Here is a 23,165-nt window from a genome sequence, read left to right as displayed (position 1 = left end):
AAAATAATAAAAAAAATCCTAACAAAAGGGTTTAACTTCCTCAGTATTATTATGTGTATCTATTATGGTATTACTAATTTTTATTAATAGGAGCAGTGTTTGTGAAGATAGAGTACTAATGATACAATAATTTTGGCAAATGAATAATACAACTTATTTGATGGTACTAATGGTAGACGTTGTAGATTTATACCTCACAAAATAACATGTGCAACTTTGAAATATCTTAATAAAATGTTTATTTACAGGCTATTTTGGCTAACTTAAAGAAAACGGAAAACGACGTGGATAAACTTACTGATGAGTTCAGTGATCTGATTGAAAACTGTAATGACACTAGAATTACAATGAATTTACAACAGTTGACATCGCGTTTCCAATCCGTACATTCTACTGCTAAAGAATTAGTCAAAAAATGTCAACAAGCGGTTAATGATCATAATGCTTACCAAGAGAAGTATAATCAAAGTTTGGATTGGATTAAAACAGCTCAACACAAATTTGATGAGTGCCAAAAGAATGCATCTATTACTCCGGAAGGAATTAATAGTAAACGTGAAGGCTTTAATGATTTACTAAGTCAAAGACGTAATGCCACTCTTCTGGTAAATAATACTTCTGAATTAGGTGAGAAACTATATCCATCCACTTCGCCCGAGGGCAAAGAAATGATCGAACAACAACTTCATGATATGCAACAAGCTGTTGAAAACCTATATGACAATATAACAAAAGCCGAAAGGGATTTAGATTCCGAACTCAACAAATGGTCTTCATTTGAGGAAAATCTTAAAGCTGTTAATGAATGGATGACTTTGGCTGAGAAAAATCTTCCAAAAGAACTTGTATTGAAAGCGACGTTAGATGAAAAACGGAATCAGCTAAGTGTATACAGAAATTACCTCCAAGATGCTGTTGCACATCAACACGATATCTCTGACTTAGAAATTCGTGCACAAAGCTTGCCTGATGTTAACAAAAATATTTCTAAAGAATTGAACCAATTGAAACAGAGACATGATAATATTCTCACTCGAGCGAAATCCTTTGTAGAACAGTACGAAGCTATCGTGAATAACCATCAACAGTATAGTAAAGCTGTCATGGACTTGCAGGAATGGGTCGAAGCTACTCATAACACAGCTCAACTATGGGGTGATGTTAACCTAGAAAGGGTGGCACTAAGCAGTAATTGTGAAAAATTAAAATCACTGCAAATCAGTTTACCCGAAGAAAAGAATCGCATAGATAAAATTAGATCACTAGGGGAAAAAGTTTTACCAGGAACGGTAAGTCATGGCCAAACTAATATAAGAAATCAAATTGATGCTTCTCATCAAGAGTGGGAAGGACTAATATCATTCATAAATAAAACAATAGAATCTTTAGAAAACAAAATTCAACAATGGAATGAATATGAAAATATGAAAGATCAATGCTTGACTTGGATTAGAAATACAGATAACCAAATACACGCAGTAGATTTGAAAGCAACTTTGCCTGAAAAGCAGGAACAATACAGTAAATTTCAAGAGTTACAGGGCGAAGTTCGGGCGAAGGAACTTGAAATTGATAACATTACTGAAAAAGCACAACAGCTGTATTCTGGTGTACTAGGATCTCGTGGTTCTCAAATTTCTGATTTAACAGTTAAATACCAAACTTTGTCACAAAAAGTTAAAGATTTGACTAATAGATGGCAGCAATATGTCAAGACGCATCAAGAATTTACTAGTAATGTTGCAGAATGTTCTCAATGGATAGAGGAGTTGAGAGATAAGTTAGACTTTTGTGCAGACTTAAGCTCTTGCTCTCAAGATGACTTAGAAACAAAGTTAGTGCTAATTCAAAACTTACTACTTACTAAAGACGAAGGATTCACTAAAGTACAGTCGTTAGTTGAACTTGCTCAGAATGTTATGGCGAATACAGCTCCAGCTGGTCACGAAGCTATCAATAATTCTTTGGTAGCTTTACAAGAGCAATGGTCAGCTTTGTTATCAAGAATGATAGAAACGAAGAATATTTTAGATGATTCTGTAACGAAATGGGCTGGATTCTTAGAACAAATTCAATTAATCCAAAAAAGTAACATTTGGCTTGAGAGTATGTTAGCAGAGTTGACTCCTTTTGAGACGTCGATGTCAGACAAGCGTGCACAGCTTGAAAAACTAAAAGAGGTAGAAGAAAAAGCGCGCTGTGATCGTTTGGAAGTTGAAACATTAAAATCTAAGGCAGCGGAAATGTTAGCTAGCGGACAACAAAACCAAGCAGCTTCTCAAGCGCAAGAAACTCTTAATAAATTCGATTCTTCATATGATAAAATCAAAAAGTTGTTAGCTGATCGTGAGGAACAATATAAAGACCACAGGTTGTATAAAGAAGCTCACGATGAATTAATTCAGTGGTTAGGTAGAGCAAGAGAAAAGGTTCCATCTTTAAAATCGAAACCATTAAGTGACAAATTAGCAATTGAAAACTCAGTGGCTCCGCTTGAAGCTCTAATAAACAAACAAGCACAAGGTGAATTGTTACTAGAGCATTTGCAACACACTGGACAAGTTGTACTAGCGAGTACTTCACCAGACGGACAGGCTATAATTAAAAATGAAATGAAAGCTCTTAAAGAAAGCTTTGACCAGTTGTTTAATGAAATAAAACAACAAAAGAGTCAATTAGAAGAAACCGTCAGTCAGTGGCGAGAATATAAAGATGAATATGAGAGGTTGTCAGATTGGTTACAACAAAAAGAAATTCTGATCAAGAACCACAAACTTGCTTTACTTGGTACTGCTAAAGAGAAGGGAGGCCAAGTTAACGAAGTTCAGGAAATAGTTGATCAGTTACACAAGGGGAAGGCTGATATAGATAATTTTAATGCCTCGGCGGCTGGTCTTCTTGCTTCCCATTTGGATACCTACGTTACCAACCAATTAAGGCACTTAAACTCTAGATATCAAGTTTTAGTGAACATGGCAAATGATGTCCTCAAAAAAGTAGAGACTAACTATGAACAGCATAAAAACTACGATGATAACTATGAAAAAACAAAGAAATGGATAAATGATGCGTGGGAAATCACTCGCAGTGGAAGTGACACAGGCAGTAATAGCAGTAAGGATGCTTTACAAAAACGTTTAAACCAAATTGAAGACCTACTAAAACGCCGTGAAGAAGGCCAGAACCTCGTGCATGCAACTGTAAATAGTGGAGAAAAAGTTTTAAGAAATACGAGATCTGACGGCAAAGATAGAATTAACACAGAATTAAAAGAGTTGCAAAGTGAATGGGAACGGTTAGTTAAAAAGATGACAACAGCAAAGGTACACCTGGAAACTGCTTTATTGCAGTGGGCAGATTATAGTTCTAGTTACTCTCAGCTACAACAATGGATCTCCGACAGAGAAGCAAAACTTCAAGAAGTGTGTGAACTTAAAGTTGCCAAGTCAAAGAAGGGCCAAGATCGTCTTGCGGGTCTTACTACAGGTCTTAGTCTTGGTGAAAGAAAGGCTACACTTCGTCAAACAAACAATATTGTACAAGATATCGTTTCGTTTGAACCCATGATTCAGTCTGTAACTTCTAAGGCTTCAGAACTTATGCAACAAGCTCCGGCATCTGAAATTACAAGCAAATACGAGAGTTTGTCAAAACAAGCAAAAGATTTGTATGAAAAGCAAAAGGAAACTGTAGAACAGCATCAAGTATTTATTGATGCTGGCACAGATTTTGTCCAATGGATAAGAGCTGCTAAGGAAAAGTTAGGAAAGTGTTCTGATGCAACTGGGGATAAAGAATCTTTAAGCAGTAAGATATCTCAGCTTAAAGTGCTTGAAAGTGAGTTACCAGAAGGGCAAGCAAAATTACAAAAAGCACTGGAACAGGGAGAAATATCCTGTGCCCTTGCTGACGACGAAGATAGAGAAGACATTGAAGAAGAAGTGGCTCTGATGCAAGAGGAATACGATACCTACGTGTAAGTACTAATTATTGCTCCACTTTAATGTTTACTCCACTTTACTTCTTCAAAATATCGAATTAAAATTAATAACCAATTATGTTTTTTTTGTAATTTCATTTAGAGAACAATTGAACAACACTAAAGCACTAATTGAGGGAGGTATCGTGAAATGGACAGAATATGAAGAGCAATACAAAGAAGCCCTGGATTGGTTGTCGAAGACTGAGAAGCTGGTGCAATCCTTCAACAAATTACAGAACAGCTTAGAACTAAAGAAAGTTGTTTTAGAAGAATTCCAGGTAACTAATACAGATTTTAAACTTATATGACAAGACAATATGAGATATTGCTGAAAAAAAATTCCTGGTCCAAAGTTTTATAATTAACTACAAAGCATTTTTTTTACAGGGACACCTCCAAACTCTATTTGATTGGCAAGGGGAGTTAGACAAGCTAAACATGCGTGCACAAACATTACTCGAAACATGCTCGGATACGAGAGTATCTAATGGTATTACACAACTTACCACCAAATATAACGCACTCTTGTCGCTCGCTAAGGAGGTGATGAAGAGACTGGAATTGCATTATCAGGTACACAATGGTGTAAAAAATGATGAATCTATAAGGGTTCCGTTTTTTGCCATTCGGCTACGGAACCCTAAAAACCAAGGATGTTGTCAAATGCTGTTATATATGTAAAATTATTTGTTACTGTTGTTGATGAAATAAAAACACATTCACTTTTAAAATTATTTAGTCCAGTATTAAGTTTTTATTTTCTTATTTCGATGATTGTTTTTTTAGGAACACCAGCAACATAATGCTTTATACGGAGAATGCCAAGATTGGCTTGATAGAACACGAGAGAAATTAAACCAATGCGCTGAAATCCCAAATACGCTTCAAGAAGTTAATAGCAAAATTAACACTGTGAAGCTTCTACGCCAATCCTTAGAACAAGGCCAAAACAAACTAAGGTATCTTTTAGAATTGAAAGAAAAAGTTATGATGAATACGGAACAAACTGGAGCGGCAAAAATACAAGAAGACACAGATAGCTTGAAGCAAGAATTTGACAAATTGATCGCAGATTTACAAGATGTCCGCAATAAATTAACTAGCAGAGCATCACAGTTTGATGATATTTCGAAGGTAATGTAATTATTCATCTCTAATTTTTTTACGCTATGGCTAGCACACAGTGATAACGGTACAGTTAGGGACTACTATATTTCTGGTGTTCATATTATTTTTAATGTACTTTTACAGATTCATAAATTACTGGTAGAGTGGTTAGATGACATTGATCAGAAAATACAATCTGACGACTCCCTTCTCGACGATCTCTCAGAAAAGAAAGCTAAACTGGAAAAATTCAAAACCTTCAATCGGGATATTGACTCTCATAAAGATCTTGTCAATAAACTAAATGAAAAACTTCAAGAGGATTCGTCTTTGAAATCTAAAGAAATTGACGATACTCTGAAGCGATATGATGACATAAAGACAACTGTTAATGATATGATCAGCGTAAGTTTTAATGATATCATAATTTTATTTTAACTATTCCTTTTTATGTAATTTGTAAATTATCTTTGTTTTCTCTTTTTAGAAACTTGAGGACTACGTCAACACTCATATTCAATATAAAGAATCTTATGACAACTTCTATGATTGGGTCCGAAACTGTAAGATTGAAATCCAACAATGTTCAGATTCACATGGCGCTAAAGAAGATGTACAAAAAAAACTCAAGAGTGTTAACAAAATTATTAATTCATTGCCCAAAGGAGAGGCATTGCTCCAAAAAGCCGTAAAACTAAGTGAAGCTGTTTTAGAAACTACAGGAAATGAAGGAAAAGACAATATTAATCAAGAAATAAAACAATTAAAGATAGAATGGGAAAACTTACAACAAATTTGCAAGGATACAAGGAAGTTATTAGAGAAATGCTTGGCTGCCTGGTCTGACTTTATGGAAACTTTGGATAAGATGAACTCGTGGGTAAAGGACTTCGATGGCAAGTTGAATACTATGCAGAAAGTGGACAAAATAACACCAGAGTATTTAGACAAGTGTCGCGTAAGTTATAAATTTTTAATTTCATTTTTTTACAATACAAATATTAATAGCAAATTATAATTTTATCTTATCATTTGATATATTTATATTTTATTTTAGGATCTGCTTGCTCAAGCCTTGGCTAATAAACACGTCATGGAAGAATTAAATGATAGATGTGAGAACTTAATGGAGCTTAGTGCTTGTGCTTGGGTTCGTGATAAGACAGTGAACTTACAAACAGAATACACATCTCTTCTAACTAAGATACAAGGTCTAGTCTCCAATGGAGAGAAAAATCTATCGGACCACACAGAATTTATTAAAGCAAAGGAAGAACTTCAAAAATGGCTAGAAACAGCACATGGAACAGTACATGACTCAATTGGCGTTGGTGATATTGATACTACGAAAGACAAATTAGAAACAATCCAACTTGTCACCAACAGGATGACTGAAGGTCATCACTTACTTTTGATTTTACAAGAGGCCTTCAAAAAGGCTTTAAACAACACTCCTCCAGAAGAGCAAGACGGCTTACGAAATGACGTTAAAGTCCTTCAAGAAAGTTGGGATCAACTAAAAATAGATCTTAACTCAATAACGGCTCAACTAAAGGCGGCAATAGGAAAATGGGAGGACTTTGAAGACTCAAAGAATAAAATGAACCAATGGATAAAAGATACAGAACAAAATCTAGATAAGGTACCTCTAACTGGTGGCGAACTTGGTGAAATGAAGACTTTACTTGAGAAATACAAACACATTGACGATGAAATTGCTAACAAATCACCTGAACTACAGCGTCTTAAGTGTGAATCTAACGAGCTAAGCAGTTGGGCGAGAAAACCAGCTGTAAAAGATGGTGTGAAAAATATAGAAAAGAAAATAGACGCGTTAAAGGCCAAATGTGCAGCAAAGAAAGCAGAACTTGAGTCTGAAATTAAGCATTACAACCAATATCATCAATCGCTACAAGATACAGAGAAATGGCTATTACAAATTTCATTCCAACTCATGGCGCATAATTCTTTGTATATTGCAAATCGTGAACAGACAGAAGAGCAGTTAGCTCAGCATGCTGTTCTGCTGGATGATATTCAGAAATACCAGTCAACTTTGGATGATTTGGAAGCAAAGGGGCGTGCCCAAATTGAACGATATGAAGCTACGACGCCATCGATTCGTGATACTGTTGGCAAACAACTTAAAAATGTTAGCGATAGTCATAAAAGTTTGCTAGCAACAGCATTGCAAATTGAACGACGGCTAAGGGAAGGACTTGCGAAATTCAAGGAATATGAAGACACTCTGGAAAGTATACTGAATAATTTAGACGACTGCGAGCCAGCGATCACTGAATTAGATGTGCCTGTCGATGGTCTTTCTCATGGTCGGGACTTACTTGATAAAGCTAGGGTAAGTATTGCTATTTGCTATATTGCAGTAATTCTTAAAAATCTGGAAAACACATCAAATTGACATCTCTTATCCTTACTATTAGGCACTGCATAACCGTCTTCAAACCGAGAAGAGTCGCCTCTCCGCAGCAGTGGCAGCGTGTTCCGCAGCAGCTGCCTCTGTGTCGCGACCCTCGTCCCCCGCAGACACCGCGCCCCTCCCCGTGCCTCCTCGTGAGTTGCACGTGCGAGCTAGACTAGAGGATCTCATTGACCAGGTATTGAAGCTTTCAGGGGCAGTGCTTGCTTCGGATGTGCTTACCTCTTTTTAAAGTGTCTCGTCTGTGTAACTAAGTCCGAAGTTTTTGTACCTACCCAGAATGTTCTGCCTCCGACTATTAATACAATATTTGTAATAATACATTATATAGTTACGCAAATGAGATTCAAGTTTTCAGATGTTTTCATTTTTGTGGATTTGACTTTGAAAATGTCGTTTTAACTTTTAATCTATTTCAGTAATTTTAAGTTTAATAACAATGAGAAGTGTAACTTTATAGATTGAATCACAGAATCTTTTAAATTACAGTCTTGGTGTAATTATAATGGTTGTGTGCTAGTATTTTTTTTTTCTGTAATTTTTTGTATATTTTGTTAATATAACTGATAAGATATCGTGGTTGCCATTTTGTTTTATAAAAGCTTTAAGATTGCCAGGTCCGAAAAAGAACAAAACCAACGAGATTTTAGAGCCCTTGTTGAAGTAAGATCTGTTTTAATTTGTAAATTTATCAATGGAAGTGGTAGATAGTATAACGTAGCTAGAAAATAACTGTACAGGCTTTCGTTGGCAATGTATTTTTTGCACCTGGTTTCTGAAGCAAGTGTTTTACCAAAATGTCGCTTAGCAAAATCCTTTTTTGTGGCATTTCGGTACAAGTAGCTTTAGATCTGAATCAAGATGTTTTAGATTTTGTATATTTAATTCATCAATATATTGTTCCTGATACATATAGGTACCTACCTACCTAGTACCTATGCTATACACGCGTTCTTTTTTCATATTTTTATCCTTCAGTTAAATTTATCTATATTATGTATCACACTATTATTTTCTTTGGCCTTTCTAAGCAAATTCTAGATTTAGATACATTAAAAATAGTTTTCCTACTCATCTTGATTCAGAGTAGGTCCTCACTGCCAAGTAAATAATATGAAAATTGTAAATATAAATTAGCACTAAAACGTGTGAATTTACATTATTACATACACACGTTTACATGGTATACTTTCGAACACTAACACAATGTTCACGACTTTATTTGTTTATAAAGGTGCGTGAGCGAGTGTGTCATTTTGAGGTAGATGGAAATTAACAAAATATCTAAGTATAAGAAGTTCAAAAAGTTCTGTTACTCGTAATTTAACATTGAGCTGGATTTGTATTGGGTCAATTGCAAACTCGAAATTCAAGACAATGAAGCGAAAACCCTTAAATTGAGATCATGCTAGGATACAAAAGACGAAACAAGGCGTCAGTACATTTTTAAAATTTCCATTTGCAATCGAAGTTTCGCATTCTGTCTCACATTTGACACTGATTGCACCGCCCACTAACCCGCACTTGTGTGATGCATGGTTTGTTGTAGAAACATGTAAGCGAAGTAGGCAGCGCGAGACTTGACGCCTTAATAAAGACACTCGAAGCACCTGAGTTCAGCCAGAAATTCGTGGCTTTTGAGAAAAGGGTAAGGCTTCGCGTTATGCACAACACACTTGATAATTACAATACCTAGATCTAGATTTACACGACAAACACGTGATTAGACATTTCTTTGACTTTTATCCCAATACAAGTAATAGTGAGGTTTTTGTGGGGAAAACATAATTTGAACCGATTTGACGCAGTTTGCAACCAACGGCAGAAAACCATATTGGATTTTGATTTTCAGTTTTGATCAAAAGATCCCTCACATATATAATAAAAGAGTTTAGTAGTTAGTTTAAAAAATCTATCACTGTTGTAAATATCTTTCACTTAATTTATTTTATTTATTTAAAGATAAGGTATAAAATGGCACTTAAATCGGTATTGGTGATATAGATATATTATCAATAAGTCTTTTGAAAAATATTGCAATAATCATTCTTCCTTAGGTACAAAGTCACCTTGAAACGTTACGGGATGCTGTGAGTGGTATGGAGGAAGCAATGAAACAAGTGACAGAAATACAGGAATGGATAAATGTTCACAATGCCTTAGCGCACGATTGGCTCTCCAATCCATCAAAACTGCGTCCCGAAGCTGCTAAACAAGACATGGCGGCAATGAATGACGCTCTTGCGTCTTTGGCTGAAATGAGGAATAGATTACTTACCGAGATACCTACTGAAGGTATATTTATAATACAATATTGTAAACTCTACTTAGTTAAATAGTACAAATTAGTAATTTTTCACATTTTTCTAGGTCTAGAAGATGAAATAAATCTTGAAGAAGATCTAAATGAGCTAGAACAGATGATACTTAAGGCTATAGAAAGAGAGAAGGGTAATCAAGCTATCATCGATAACTTCAGGCACAAATGTCAAGAAATTCACGATTGGTTTGATTCCGTGCTTAAGAAAATGTGCTTGGCTGATAAAGGATCTGGATTACCTTGCCCGCAGAAATTAAATGCGCTGAAAGAGTTGTCATCAGAGTTTGGCCAAGTGGGTAAAGAAAAAGTTGATAGTATTAAAAAGGTGGGAAGTGAAGTCATCAACATTGTAAGCAATCTGGAGTCGCAGCAAGTGGAAGAACAAGTGAGTAGTTAAAGTATATTTTTAGCTCTTACTTAGAATATCTTATAAAATAAAAAACTAATTAAATTTCTTCTATTTAGATGAAATCTGTGGAAAGAAGATACAACGATATCGCTAAGCGTATTCAACGTAAACTACAAATGCTGGAAATTACATATAAAGCAATTGATGGCACGAAAAGTGAAGTCGCTGCTCAAAATGAATGGATGCAGAAAGAGATAGACAATATTCTACATCCTGAACCTCTTGGGTATGACAGTAAGTCAGTTAAAGAAAGACAAAAGAGGGCGGCCAATTTGCTCAAAGAGACTGATGGTAAGAAAACTGTGATCGATTCATTAGAAAAGAAGGTAAGCAATATCCAATCTGAACTTGAACCTTCGGAACAAATGCAGTTAGAGTCCGAGCTATCTGAACTAGCATCCAAGCAAAAACAACTTGCTTCACTTATTAAGCAAGAGATTGAAAGGTTAGGTGGCTGTTCTGAAATAAGGAAAAAATTAGAGAATGACATCGAAAAGGCTAAGAACTGGCTAAAGGCTAAGCTAGCTGAAATTAAGAAACTAGGAGGACCTGTTCCATTAGAAGTAGCTAAAGTAGAAAAAGAAATCGCAATACATAAAAAACATCAGACTGAACTATTAGATTTCCACAATGACTCTCTTACTGAAGTTATGCGCCAAGGTAACACTGTATCTAAAGACTGTTCAAGTGAAACTAGGGCTAAATTACAAGCTATATTAGATGACTTAAATAAATCTTACACGTCTGCTAAAATAGATATTGATGAAAAACTCGCTGCATTAAACAAACTTCTACAAGGTAGAAACGAGTTTGAAGCAGACGTTGCTAAGATTCAGAGTTGGTTGAATGAAGCTGAAGTAGCAGCCACGCCAGAGTTACGCACATCATCTCTCCAACTATTGGAAGAACAGCTAGCCAAGTTCGAAAAACTTAGCAAAGAAGCTGATGATGTAGAAAAGAATATTAACAAAATTAAAGACAAATCGAAAGACATTATGGATACCTTATCTGATTCGAATAAGTTGCAACTTAAAGAACAAGTCAATGTTCTATCTGATAGATTTGCTAGAATCAAAGCTGTTATAAACGATAAAAAGAATATTTTACAAAAACATATCAAAGAATATAAGGATGCAGTTGCTAAGATAGCTGCTGCCTTAGAATTCTTAAATGAAATTCAAAATAAACTCAAAGCATTAAATAAACCTATAGGTAGTAAAGTTGAAGATGTTTTGCCTATAATACAGGCCTATGAATCTATCTTAGATGACCTAAAGAAGAACAAGGCAATGCTTAATGAATTACAAGGTGGCAACGTTCATGATTTACAGGATATTTTGTCTAAGCAAGATGAATTAATGACTACCATCGAAGACCAAATATCTAAATTGAAACAACTTCTGCTGTTGCGTGAGCAATTCTTTGCTCTTGTTAAAGAAATTGAAGATTTTATATCTAAATACACAGATCTCACTTCCGAAATTGAAAAGTCAAACGATTCCCTAGAAGATAAAATTAAACGTTATGACGATATAATCCTCAAAATTCAAGGCTGTGAAGCTTTACTTGCAACTGCAACTGATAAAGGTCAACAGATTGCTGCAGAAGGTACTGTCATTGATAGAAACAATATTACTGAACTACTGCAATCTCTAAAACAACAATTATTGACACTGAGAAGAACTGTCGAAGCTAAGCGTCAAGAAAATGAAAGAGCTGCTGCAGAACATAAGAAGCTTGCAGCGGATCTTTCTGAAATTCTTCAATGGCTCCACGACAATGAAGCTGCAGTTCATTCACGACCACTTCTAAACAGAGATGTTGCCAGCGTTGACAAGAAACTTATAGAGCACGCTACACTTGCAAAGAACGTTCAGTCGTACTTGGAAAAATTAACAAAAATTATGGATATTATTAAAAATGATGATGGTGTCCCTGGCTCATTATTAGAAATGGTATCAGATGGAAATTCTCTCAAAACCTCATTACCCGTTGAGTTAGGAAACAGAGAAAAACATTTGCAAGACAATAAAAAATATAGACAACAGTATCAACAAATGGTTGAGAAATTAAATATTTGGGTAAATGAAGCGGGAATAAGGCTAGGAATGGGTAAAACTGGTACTGATTTCGAAAATATTGAGGCTGACTTGGAAGAACATAAGACATTCTTCAACACATCTGAACCAGAAATGAAAGACTTGGTTGGCAAGCGAATGCAGGATACAGTGGACAAAATCTGGCCATCTCTTACTGCTTCGGAACAAGAAGAGTTGTCTAAAGAGCATCAAAAACACAACCAACTCCTGAAGAACACTCTTAATTCTGCGAAATCGAGACAGGCGCAGTTAGAACAAGATCTGGAAATATGGAAGGACTTCTGCCAACTTGTGGACAAAATAAAGGCGATTTTGGACAAGAATGACATAGAACGGGAACCTGTGACGTCAGTGGAAGCTCTTCGCATGTATGCTGAGAAGCTAGACCACGCCCAGAAAGACTTAGAGGTAAGCAACCCTATACTACTTTTCTTTTTCTTTTCTTTTATGATACGACTTATTCCAGCGACCACTGCACTCGCGGCTTTGCTTCAGAATTTTAAAAATCTTTGCTTATTCCTAGTCTACGTTATGAACCTCTGTACAAAATTTTGGATTTCTAGGTCCTAACCAAAGGGGTCGGGTTTAATACAAACTGCCATACCCCTTCCAGGTTAGCCCGCTTCCATTTTAGACTGCATCATCACTTACCACCAGGTGAGATTGCAGTCAAGGGCTAACTTGTATATGAATAATAAAAAAAAGGAAAATCAAATAAGATACAGTCATTACTTTTTCAATTAAAGTTATAGCTGCTTATTCAGCTTAAGACTTTTGACTTAGGACATTTTTGAGGAGAAATATAAAGTAGGTGCCTACCTGTGTTTTTTGTGGGAAGTGAAAACTGCACGATTTTTGACCAACATTATGTTTACTTAAATATTCCATAATATTCTTATATCAAAGTGCCTGCAGTCAGTAGTGTGATTTTGTTTATTTTGTTTATTTTTATTGGTTTTGCATTGAACCAGGTCAGTGACTTTTATGTTGCATTGTTGTAGTTAAGGAGAAATCTGACACATAAATTATTCGACTTTATTCATCTTTATTAGTGAAAGCCCCAGTAAGCAATGTTCTATACGTATGACCAATCTATGAACTATAGAAAAGGGAGAGACAGCCCCGTGTTGTTTTGCAAATAAGAGCATTAGGGTGCTAAAGTCTTTACGTATTAGTGTTTTAGTAGGTACTTAAATATCATTTTTAGGGTTCCGTACCTTAAAAGGAAAAACGGAACCCGTTATAGGATCACTTTGTTGTCTGTCTGTCTGTCTGTCCGTCCGTCCGTCCGTCGTGTCTGTTAAGAAACCTATAGGGTACTTCCCGTTGACCTAGAATCAGGCAGGTAGGTAGGTTTTATAGCACGAGTTAAGGAATAAATCTGAAAATCGTGAATTTTTGGTTACATCACAGAAAAAAAAGTGTTTTAATTTTCAAAGTAAGAGTGGGGTATCATATGAAAAGGCTTAACGTATACATTCTAAAACAGATTTTTGTTTATTTTTATGCATAATAGTTTTTAATTTATCGTGCAAAATGTTGGAAAAATTCCCCCCCGCCGCGCGCCGCGGGTACATAACTTCAGTGTAACATCTCCGTTGCAAATTTAAGTTTTTAAAATAAATTAAGCACAATTCAGCTACCAGTTAGTGTTTATTACGTTATTGGACACGAAAGCAAACTGGACAATCATTATATTAGCAATGTGGAATGCAGTAAAGTGCTATAAACAGTGAATCAATTCTTAACCAGTGCACAGTGTATAATCTAAGTGAAGTGTCAACACTCAAACTACCTTCTTAGATATACATATTCTCTGACGTAAACAAAGTTCACGATTCCGAAACATATTTTTACCAGTGACTATTGTAACTACAATGGCGCAGTGTACAATGTAGCAGACTGAATATCTATAAAGCCCGTACATTCCTGGTTCAAACCTCACTCATCTAAAAATTTTTTTTTTTTTTCTTTTTTTAATCACTTTTTATGATTTATCTGATATATTTTAAATAAGAAAAATATTTTGAACTTTTGGCTTTTATAGTTTTGTTATTTTAACCGAAAATGCCCGGCTTATGTGCAGCTTGTAATAACAATGTCCTAGTTACGCAAAAAAGATTGAAGTGCTCTGTCGGGAGTTGCGCTCTGCTGTACCACAGTGAATGCGTAAACTATGACGACGTCAACCCATCAATTCGAGCGACATGGGTCTGTCCTTCTTGCACCGTTAGCAAGCCTAAACAGGATAACAGCAATACACCAATTCAAGGCAAAAATCGCAAGCAGCAATCGCCCGATAATGCAACCGTCTTGCCGCCACTATTGGGCACGACAAGTAGTCCAAATCAAGATGTTATTATAAACGAGATAAGAAATTTGCGTCGAGAAATGAAGGAACACTTCGAAAACCAACAAGTAAGCCTTAATAAGTTCGATGCCAAGCTTACCGAAGTCCAAAAAGAAGTAAGGGACCTTGGAGGCAAATTTTGTACACTAAAGGAGGAAGTGGATGAGCTCACAAAGTCTGTGCAATTCTTGTCTAATGCTTATGATGACCAGATTGGGTTAAATGAAGAATCCAAAAAGTCCCTGTCGAATTTAAATACGGAAAACCAAAATTTGCGATCGCAAATGATTGACTTGAATAGCAAAATTGATCACCTTGAGCAGCAAGCTAGAGATTGTAACGTTGAGCTTCAGTGCATCCCGGAAACCAAAAATGAGAATATCCTCACCATTGTCCAGCAGATGGCATCAGTTGTCTCTTGCGACCTAACAGATGGCAGCATACTGAACTTTCACAGAGTTGCTAAGATGGACACACAATCACAACGACCGCGAAGCATTGTAGTGAAATTGTCCAGCCCAAGAGTACGAGACGATTTACTTGCGGCCGTTAAACGTTTTAATAAGAAAAATCCACAGAACAAGCTGAATACGTCTCATTTAGGTTTCGCTGGTCAGACCACACCTATATACATCATGGAACATTTATCCCCGAAGAATAAAAAATTACATGCTGCCACTAGACTAGCTGCGAGAGAGAAGAAATACGAATTTGTATGGATAAGAAATGGTCGTATATTTGTTCGTAAAAACAATGGAGCTGCAGCACTGTGGATAAAAAATACTGAAACTCTAAACGGCTTACATTAGTAAATCAATTCTGTATGCATGCATTAACATTTTTATTGTATGAAATTCACGCTAAATATTTTTTACCAAAATGTACGAGGTCTAAGGACCAAAACAGAAGATATCTATACAGCGGCTCTATATCAGGACTACGATTTAATAATTTTGACCGAGACTTGGTTGAACAACACGATTTTTGATAATGAAATCCTAGATAGTCGTTATATCTTACACAGGCGAGATCGCTCTTCGTGTCCACTATCTTGCCATAAAAAAGAAGGTGGTGGGGTAGCAATTGCCGTTAGTAAAAAATTTGAGTCCGTCAGGAAGTACGAATGGGAATCTGTATGTGAAGATTTATGGATAGCGATTAAAGTCAGTCAAAATATTTTTATATATGTTTGTGGTGTCTATGTTCCTCCGCCTGTCAAGGAAGATTACTTGGAATGCTTTTTTAAAAGTGTGACTGATATTTGTAACAACAAAATAGGTCAAGATTCACCAACTCTTATCATTGGTGACTTCAATTTACCTAACATTTCTTGGGCAACCGATTCGAATAGTAACGGCTTAATGTCTGGTCAAATAGGTAGTAATATAGATAGTCTCTTTTTGGAGCACATTGCTTTCAATAACTTGAAACAATGCAATCTTATTGAAAACATAAACGCCCGTATTTTAGACTTAGTTCTTACAAATAATACTGATTGGATACAAGTAAAAAAAGAAGATAATGCTTTGGTCACAATAGACAACCATCATCCACCACTACAAATTATTTTAACATTAAATTGTAACCGCTACATGAAACCTTCTCGTACACCATTTCTCAATTTCTTCCTATGTGACTATGATAATGTCTGTAATGAACTGGATCAAATAGATTGGTTGTCTCTATTTCAAAATTCTTATTCGGTCGATGCAAAATTAGATATATTTTACCAGACACTAATGCCCATTATTTATAGATATACACCCATGCGGAAACCGCGAGATAGTCATTATCCTATATGGTTCTCAGGTCCATTATTACGAGCACTTAAGGAAAAGGCAAAAATCCACCATAAAAGCAAAAAGTACAATAACCCAATGGACAAATTTGCATACGAATTATTGCGCGAACGTTGTGCCATCTTGATAAAAGGTTGTTATGACAATTTTAAAAAACGAGTTGTTGAATGTATTCGTGATGATCCTACCTACTTTTGGAAATATTTTAAACAACAGCGTAAAAATGGTACCAATTGTATTCCGAATGAAATGATTCTGGATAATTTTGTAGCTAAAGGTGGAAAGAATATATGTGACGCCTTTGCTAAACATTTTTCATCGGTCTACATAGAGACCAGTAACTGTCGAGTAGGAAATTCGTCACTCCCAAGCAATATCATTCCCAATGTTCCATTGGGTTCTTGTATACTAACTGAAGAAGAAGTTTTAAAACATCTTTTAAACTTGGATTCACTTAAAGGTCCCGGTCCAGATCTTCTTGCCCCAATATTTCTTAAAAAATGCGCTCACAAACTAGCTAAGCCACTTACCCTCATATATAACTATTCTTTGCAAACGGGTACATTTCCTACCAAATGGAAAATTGCATATATCACACCAGTGCATAAGTCTGGCAACTCAAAAGATATAAAAAACTACCGACCTATATCTATTTTATCAATCTGTGGAAAAGTCTTAGAAAGCTTAGTTCAGAAAATAATTTATTATCACATAGCCCCATATCTTGATCCTAACCAACATGGGTTTCGTCCTCGCAAATCAACCACTTCTAACTTAGTTAGTTATATATCAGACATCGCTGAGACTGTAGATACTACTGGTGAGGTACATGCAATTTACACCGATTTTCGAAAAGCATTTGATATGGTGAATCATAACATGTTGTTATTGAAAATTGAGTCTTTGGGAATTCATGGCTCATTGTTACGTTGGTGTGAATCTTACTTAACCCATTATAGCCTAGCGGTGCCATATGGCACCCAATTTCGTATGTTTAAATTGTCAGGCCCTGTCTTTGTAATAAGAGGTGAAGTCAAGTGGTTTGTTGTCAATGCCATGCTAGAGGAACATAGCCATTACTCCATTTACTTTGATTTGTCCCATAAGCTTTTTGTGACCTGCACGAGCACCTGTAAATCAGTGATGTGAAATTGCTGCCAATAATGGATGCAACATTCAAGTAAGGGGTACATATTTTTTTTATTTTGAGTAATGTAACACTTTTATGCATTTACACTTGATGCCAAACCTTGCATTGACTTGTTCATATCATAAAACTGTCGTATTTTGTTTTATTGTTTGAATTATGGCATGTTAAAAGATATGGATGCCGTACGGCACCGCTAGGTCATTATGTTGTCTTTTTATTATGTATACTAAAAATCTAATTTATGTCTTTTCTTTAGTTATTCCTTATGTAATGGCTTTTTTGTTTCAATGGAGATTGTACATTGCATGAGGCACTTGCTATACTAGAAGAAGACTATGAACTCAAGCCTCGATTGCTATAAATTGAAGCTCCAGACCCTATAATCCTATCTGACAAAGATGAGGGTGGTTTTATAAATAATCCCACTGGTCGGCAACTCAATGCTAGATATGAAGTGGTGCTAGACTCTACATCTGTTCATATCTATTTCAGTTCAAAAATACTATCAGCTTCAAACACCAAGCAAAAACACCTAAAAAATACTGGCAATCGGGTCTGACAGCATATGTTATGACAGCAGAAATCATTTATTGGTACCCAGCGAGTCATGTCGCAAGTGTGGGTAACAGTATTGTCAGTCAGACTAGATTACAGTGCAATAAATGCATCGTGGGGCTCTGTGCACCCTGCAACCTACAAGCTTCCTACAAATAATATGTAATTTTATGGAAATATATGTAAATGTTCATGTAATATATTGGATCTTTTAACCAATTTTGAACCTTGAACTATACAAGAGTTAATACCTTAATAATTCTTATCAAATTGTGGTAGAATATTTTGGTAACAATCAGTTATAAGAATTTTATGAGACATTTGAAAAGACACGGTAGGAGCCTAGCGGTGCCATGCAGCATCCATGGTTATTTCCAGAAGTAAGACTTGCACCAAAATTCTGATGATTAGATCTGACTAATAGGGTCCATAATAACAACATATCAATGAAAAACTCAATTCTGAGACCTTAAAATAATTCAGGCTGTAATGGGTTAAGAAATCGGTCACAACTTGTTGCTGTTAATGGTTTTAAGTCTTATGAGATAAAAATATCATCGGGAGTCCCTCAAGGATCTCATCTAGGTCCCACGTTCTTTTTAATTTTTATAAATGATTTGGCACTCAAGTTAAAGTCTAAATTTAAAATGTTTGCAGACGATATAAAAATTTACAAAACCATTAACAGCCAAGCTGATGTGACAACCCTACAAAACGATATTGATGCTGTTCACTCTTGGTGCACTACAAATGGTATGTCCTTAAATATTGAAAAGTGTTTCCACATTAAATTTACCAGAAAGAAAAATCCGGTAGACTGTGTCTATAAAATAAACAAGGTTAGTCTTAAGGAAGTTTATAGTATGAGAGACCTTGGTGTTATTGTAGACTCGGCTTTAAGTTTTCGTCCACATATCGAGCAAATAACATCTAAAGCTTCAAAAATATCCGGACTAGTATTCAGACAAATGAAAATATTCAAGGACCCCAGTTTATCTATACTGGTCTTCAACAGTGTTGTCCGTAGCATCCTTGAATATTGTAGCACTGTATGGAGTCCAGGGTATCAAGTTCATTCTGATAGAATAGAACGAATTCAAAAAAGGTTTCTATACCATCTAACTTACAATGACTTCAAATGTGACAAATTGTTTTCATACGAATCTCGTCTCTCTTACTATAAAATGAAATCCCTTAGAGACCGTAGAAAGTTTACGGATGTCATTTTTCTGGCAAAATTAATAAAGGGTCTCATTGATGCGCCTGAGTTACTTGAACGCTTGAAGTTCGTTGTGCCCCGTGACTGTAGCCGCTTACACAATCGCAAGACGTTCTGTTTGCCTCAAACCAAAACCAAGCTTGGGCATCATAGTCCGCTATATAGAATGCAGTCTCTTGCAAATAATTACAGGGATGTTATAGATATCTTCTGTGACAATATACCAAGAATAAAAAGTAAGTTAAGTACACAGATAAGTAATTGTTAGAAAGTAGTTTGTATAAGGTTTTTCCTATTTTGTTAGTAGCTGTTCTGGTTTAATTTTTTGTTCCTTGTTTGTTAAGTTTATTTTGTGTTGCGCTGTAGTTTTGTACCTACATACTTTAATAGTGCATGCCGAGTCCACATCGAGAAGACGCAATTGCGCGCATGTTTCTTTGTCCATTTATCTTCTTGTATTTTTTCTTACCAATTGTAGTCGGTTTTGTGGACTGAATAAAAGAAAAAATACCCGAGTGCGGAACCCTCAGTGCGAGTCTGACTCGCACTTGGCCGGCTTTTCGTTTTAAACTGCCTTCTAATGTTCTGAAAGGTCTGTGAAGTGCACTTGGCCAGCGTGGTAGATTAAGGCCAAATCCCTTCTCATTCTGCGAGGAGACCCATGCTCCGGTGCCGGCGATGGGTCTCCTCGCAGAATGAGAAGGGATATCATGATGATTATGATGATGGCATTAAGGGCAATTTTGATTTAGAATGTCTACGTTAAATTGAGACTGAATCAGTCGCAGATGTTTCAGTGTTGCCAATTTATTCGCATAATGGCGTCTCTACGAACACCAAATTGATTTACCGACTCATATTCAATTCACTTCGCATCCTTATTATATTAAGGCGACGATATAAGAAAATCGTCCGTTGAGTACTTATTATAAAATTGTTTAGTTAGTAGCATAAAACAATAATTAAGTATATTTCTAATTTCGGTAACACGGAATCAGAGGAACAGAACAGTTACAATTTATTTGAAAACTTACTCAACATGCGTTGCAAAGCAATGCAACTCGAACACCACGTTGTGCACTGATAGGTCGATGGTACTATTTCCAAAACTTTACCGCAAGTCCCAATGACAACTGTACAAAATTTCAACATAATTAGATAAGCGATGTGCGCTTAGGTACATAGGCAATGAACAGACAAACAAACACTTTTATATAAGTTTATTGAACAGTTCGTCATGACAAGTTATTTATTATTTTTTCGTTATTTCACTAATTTAACAAGTTCATTTAGCTGACTCATAATGTTATGCTTTTGCATATCTTGACAGTTTAAACACAGATTTAGATGTTGAAAGTTTTAAATCTAATGAAAACGCAATAACAAAATGATTCAAAGCAATTTTGTTCATTCATCATTACCTAATATTTATGTTATACTAGCTTTAGCCCGCGACTTCTACAGCGGAGATTTCATTTTAAAATCTATAGAGTACGGTCTTATCCAAAAAAAATTCTTATGTACGCAAGTTATCTCTGTGCCTTTCGTTGAAATCACTTGAGTAGTTTAAGCATAAAAGGCCATAAACAAATAAACAGGCACTTATTTGGATTCTATGATTAGTGTATTCTTTGGATTTATAACACCTATTACTTCGAATGGATTACAGAAGACACATATGACCACAATTTACAGTAATTGTGTTCAGTTTCGTTACAACCACGCAGAAAAGAGCATTAGCATTTTTATTAAATCCGCGATTTACATTGACCAGCCGACCGAATCCATGAATAACGATGTAATTCTGTAGACTATTAAATAGGTAAACTATTTACCTAGATTTAATATTCAATTTATTAGGTTTTATTAACTTTTTATTTAAGTTACCTTGATTCCAATTTTTACTGTGTATTGGGAAGTTATCTAATCTAACGGTTAGGTTAAGTAACTTGTACCCCCCGTGCGTCGAAAAGCACGTACAACTCTTGGTCATGTACCTGGTCTCTCTCCGGTCGTGTCGCATTGCCATCTCATTGGGTTATCCCAGTGAAGGAATAGACAGTGCACCTTGTTGGCGCACTTTTATCACTAGTTTCCATCGAAATAGGCCGCCGCGCGCCGTGGGCGAAACGCGCTCGGGAGGAACATTTTGTTAATAACATTATAATATTGCGATAAGATTAAGGGCACACAATCCGGGTTTTCACCAATATGAATCCAATTTGTAGTTTAACGATGTATCGAATAGTGTGTAAAGTCCCTATTCTTTAATGTTTAGTGTTACCAGCTTAATCAAGGTTTTGCAACACCTGCAGCGTGTTTGATAATAAATAAAAATGTATTCATTGTCCCTGAATTATTACCTAATTAACATTAAGAAGTAATTGGAAAACTCACCAAATTGAGAATATCCTCCCTTTGGAAGTCAATTAGATTCAATGATTATATTATTTTTAAACAGAAGAAAGTTGTAATTGGAAGCGCACTGATAAACATTAAACTTACTGCTAACAAGTAACATACGTGTAAAAGTAAAACCAAACGTACAGTAGGGTCAAAGAAATAATTGCACAACTTCCGAACAAGCTCCCCTTAACTGGATGATGTCATGCAACAGTCAACACAGACTTGAGCCGGCAGTCGTAGTTCGCACATACAGCTATGAGAACGTACAGCAAAAAAGACTTAAATCGACTTACTACTTTCTTGTTGTGCAAGTGCATTTACGTTACTACCTAGATTTACTTATAACTATTTATTATCATAACATTATTATATTTCTTTATTGTAAGTTATTGTAAGTGTCAAAATTCCCCGTAAAAGGAAGGTAAGTGAAGCACGTGCATAAATACCGGATCTGTTACGCCGCGCCGGTTTGTTTATATTAGATGCCGGCCGGTCGCGAATTTTCTTTAGGTGCAGCATGCCTAATGCAATTGTTGTGCAACTGATTTTTAGTTTTAATTGGAATCATTTGATATGGAACTTAATATTGATACCTACCTGTTGACGATGCCCGCGAATTTGCAGGATATAATATGTTTTTTTAATCCTGGGGGAATCCTTTGGTGTTTCGGAATAAAAAGTAGCATATGTCCGTCTCCTGGATGCAAGCTATCTCTAAGCTATCTCTTTACCAAAAAGATGTAACTTTTTCCATTTTGTTTTTTTTTTTTAAATCTTGTGGGAAGTCTTTAATTTTCAGGGACAAAAAGTAGCTTATATCCGTCCCTGGGACGTAATTTAACTGTTTAAATTTCGTCAAATCAGTTATTTATACGGATTGGCCTTGAAAAGCTAGTAGACAGGCAGATATACAGACAGACACACTAGCATTTGGATTTCGTGTGTAGATCCGATTAGGTCACTAATTCAGCACAAACGCATATTTCCACAATTGGAGCAGATTCCTGAATATTAATTATTTATTAGAGCATGGATGAAACATACTTTGGTATCATTCATTAATTCTATTCACAAACTATTTTATATTCTTTAATTTTACATCACTATTTGTTAATTTAATAATTATTATGATCAACGGTACTGATAGCCTTCTATTAAAAAACTAGGTATTCTTATTTCTAAACTCGACGATGTTTTCTGTCTGCGAATTCGTTAGTGTGAATTTATGTTTTCTTTGCAACTCTTTTATTTTCCGGGATAAAAATGTTCCCACTGTCATTCTTCAGGTCACTAACCATATTTATGCAAAAAATCACGACCATCCCTTACTCC

At 35.7% G+C, this 23,165-nt stretch overlaps 2 protein-coding genes across 10 annotated transcripts in view; both read left to right on the top strand.

Annotated features, from left to right (window-relative positions):
• Positions 1–23,165, top strand: part of LOC123869376 (nesprin-1) — a 186,773-nt gene that overhangs the window by 83,142 nt on the left and 80,466 nt on the right. For 8 of the 9 annotated variants that reach the window (XM_045912259.1, XM_045912265.1, XM_045912261.1 and 5 more), the window contains 12 exons: positions 249–3,976; positions 4,083–4,260; positions 4,370–4,555; positions 4,769–5,116; positions 5,234–5,494; positions 5,577–6,047; positions 6,147–7,445; positions 7,531–7,704; positions 9,076–9,174; positions 9,584–9,821; positions 9,897–10,231; positions 10,312–12,762. In XM_045912259.1, the coding sequence (XP_045768215.1) occupies positions 249–3,976; positions 4,083–4,260; positions 4,370–4,555; positions 4,769–5,116; positions 5,234–5,494; positions 5,577–6,047; positions 6,147–7,445; positions 7,531–7,704; positions 9,076–9,174; positions 9,584–9,821; positions 9,897–10,231; positions 10,312–12,762 (9,768 nt within the window). The remainder of the gene's footprint in view (positions 1–248; positions 3,977–4,082; positions 4,261–4,369; positions 4,556–4,768; positions 5,117–5,233; positions 5,495–5,576; positions 6,048–6,146; positions 7,446–7,530; positions 7,705–9,075; positions 9,175–9,583; positions 9,822–9,896; positions 10,232–10,311; positions 12,763–23,165) is intronic. The other variant, XM_045912262.1, reaches the window with a different exon arrangement.
• On the top strand, positions 14,379–15,535 carry LOC123869395 (spindle pole body component 110-like). Its single transcript, XM_045912299.1, has one exon. It carries the CDS (start codon positions 14,422–14,424, stop codon positions 15,511–15,513), a length of 1,092 nt encoding a protein of 363 aa, XP_045768255.1. The 5' UTR covers positions 14,379–14,421; the 3' UTR covers positions 15,514–15,535.

The sequence above is a fragment of the Maniola jurtina genome, chromosome 11, assembly GCF_905333055.1.
Source record: "Maniola jurtina chromosome 11, ilManJurt1.1, whole genome shotgun sequence".
Lineage (NCBI taxonomy): Eukaryota > Metazoa > Arthropoda > Insecta > Lepidoptera > Nymphalidae > Maniola > Maniola jurtina.
This window is presented reverse-complemented; position numbering and strand designations above follow the sequence as displayed.

Coding starts and splice junctions, on each gene's coding strand:
- LOC123869395 (XM_045912299.1), top strand. CDS start 14,422: ATGCCCGGCTTATGTGCAGCTTGTAATAACAATGTCCTAGTTACGCAA.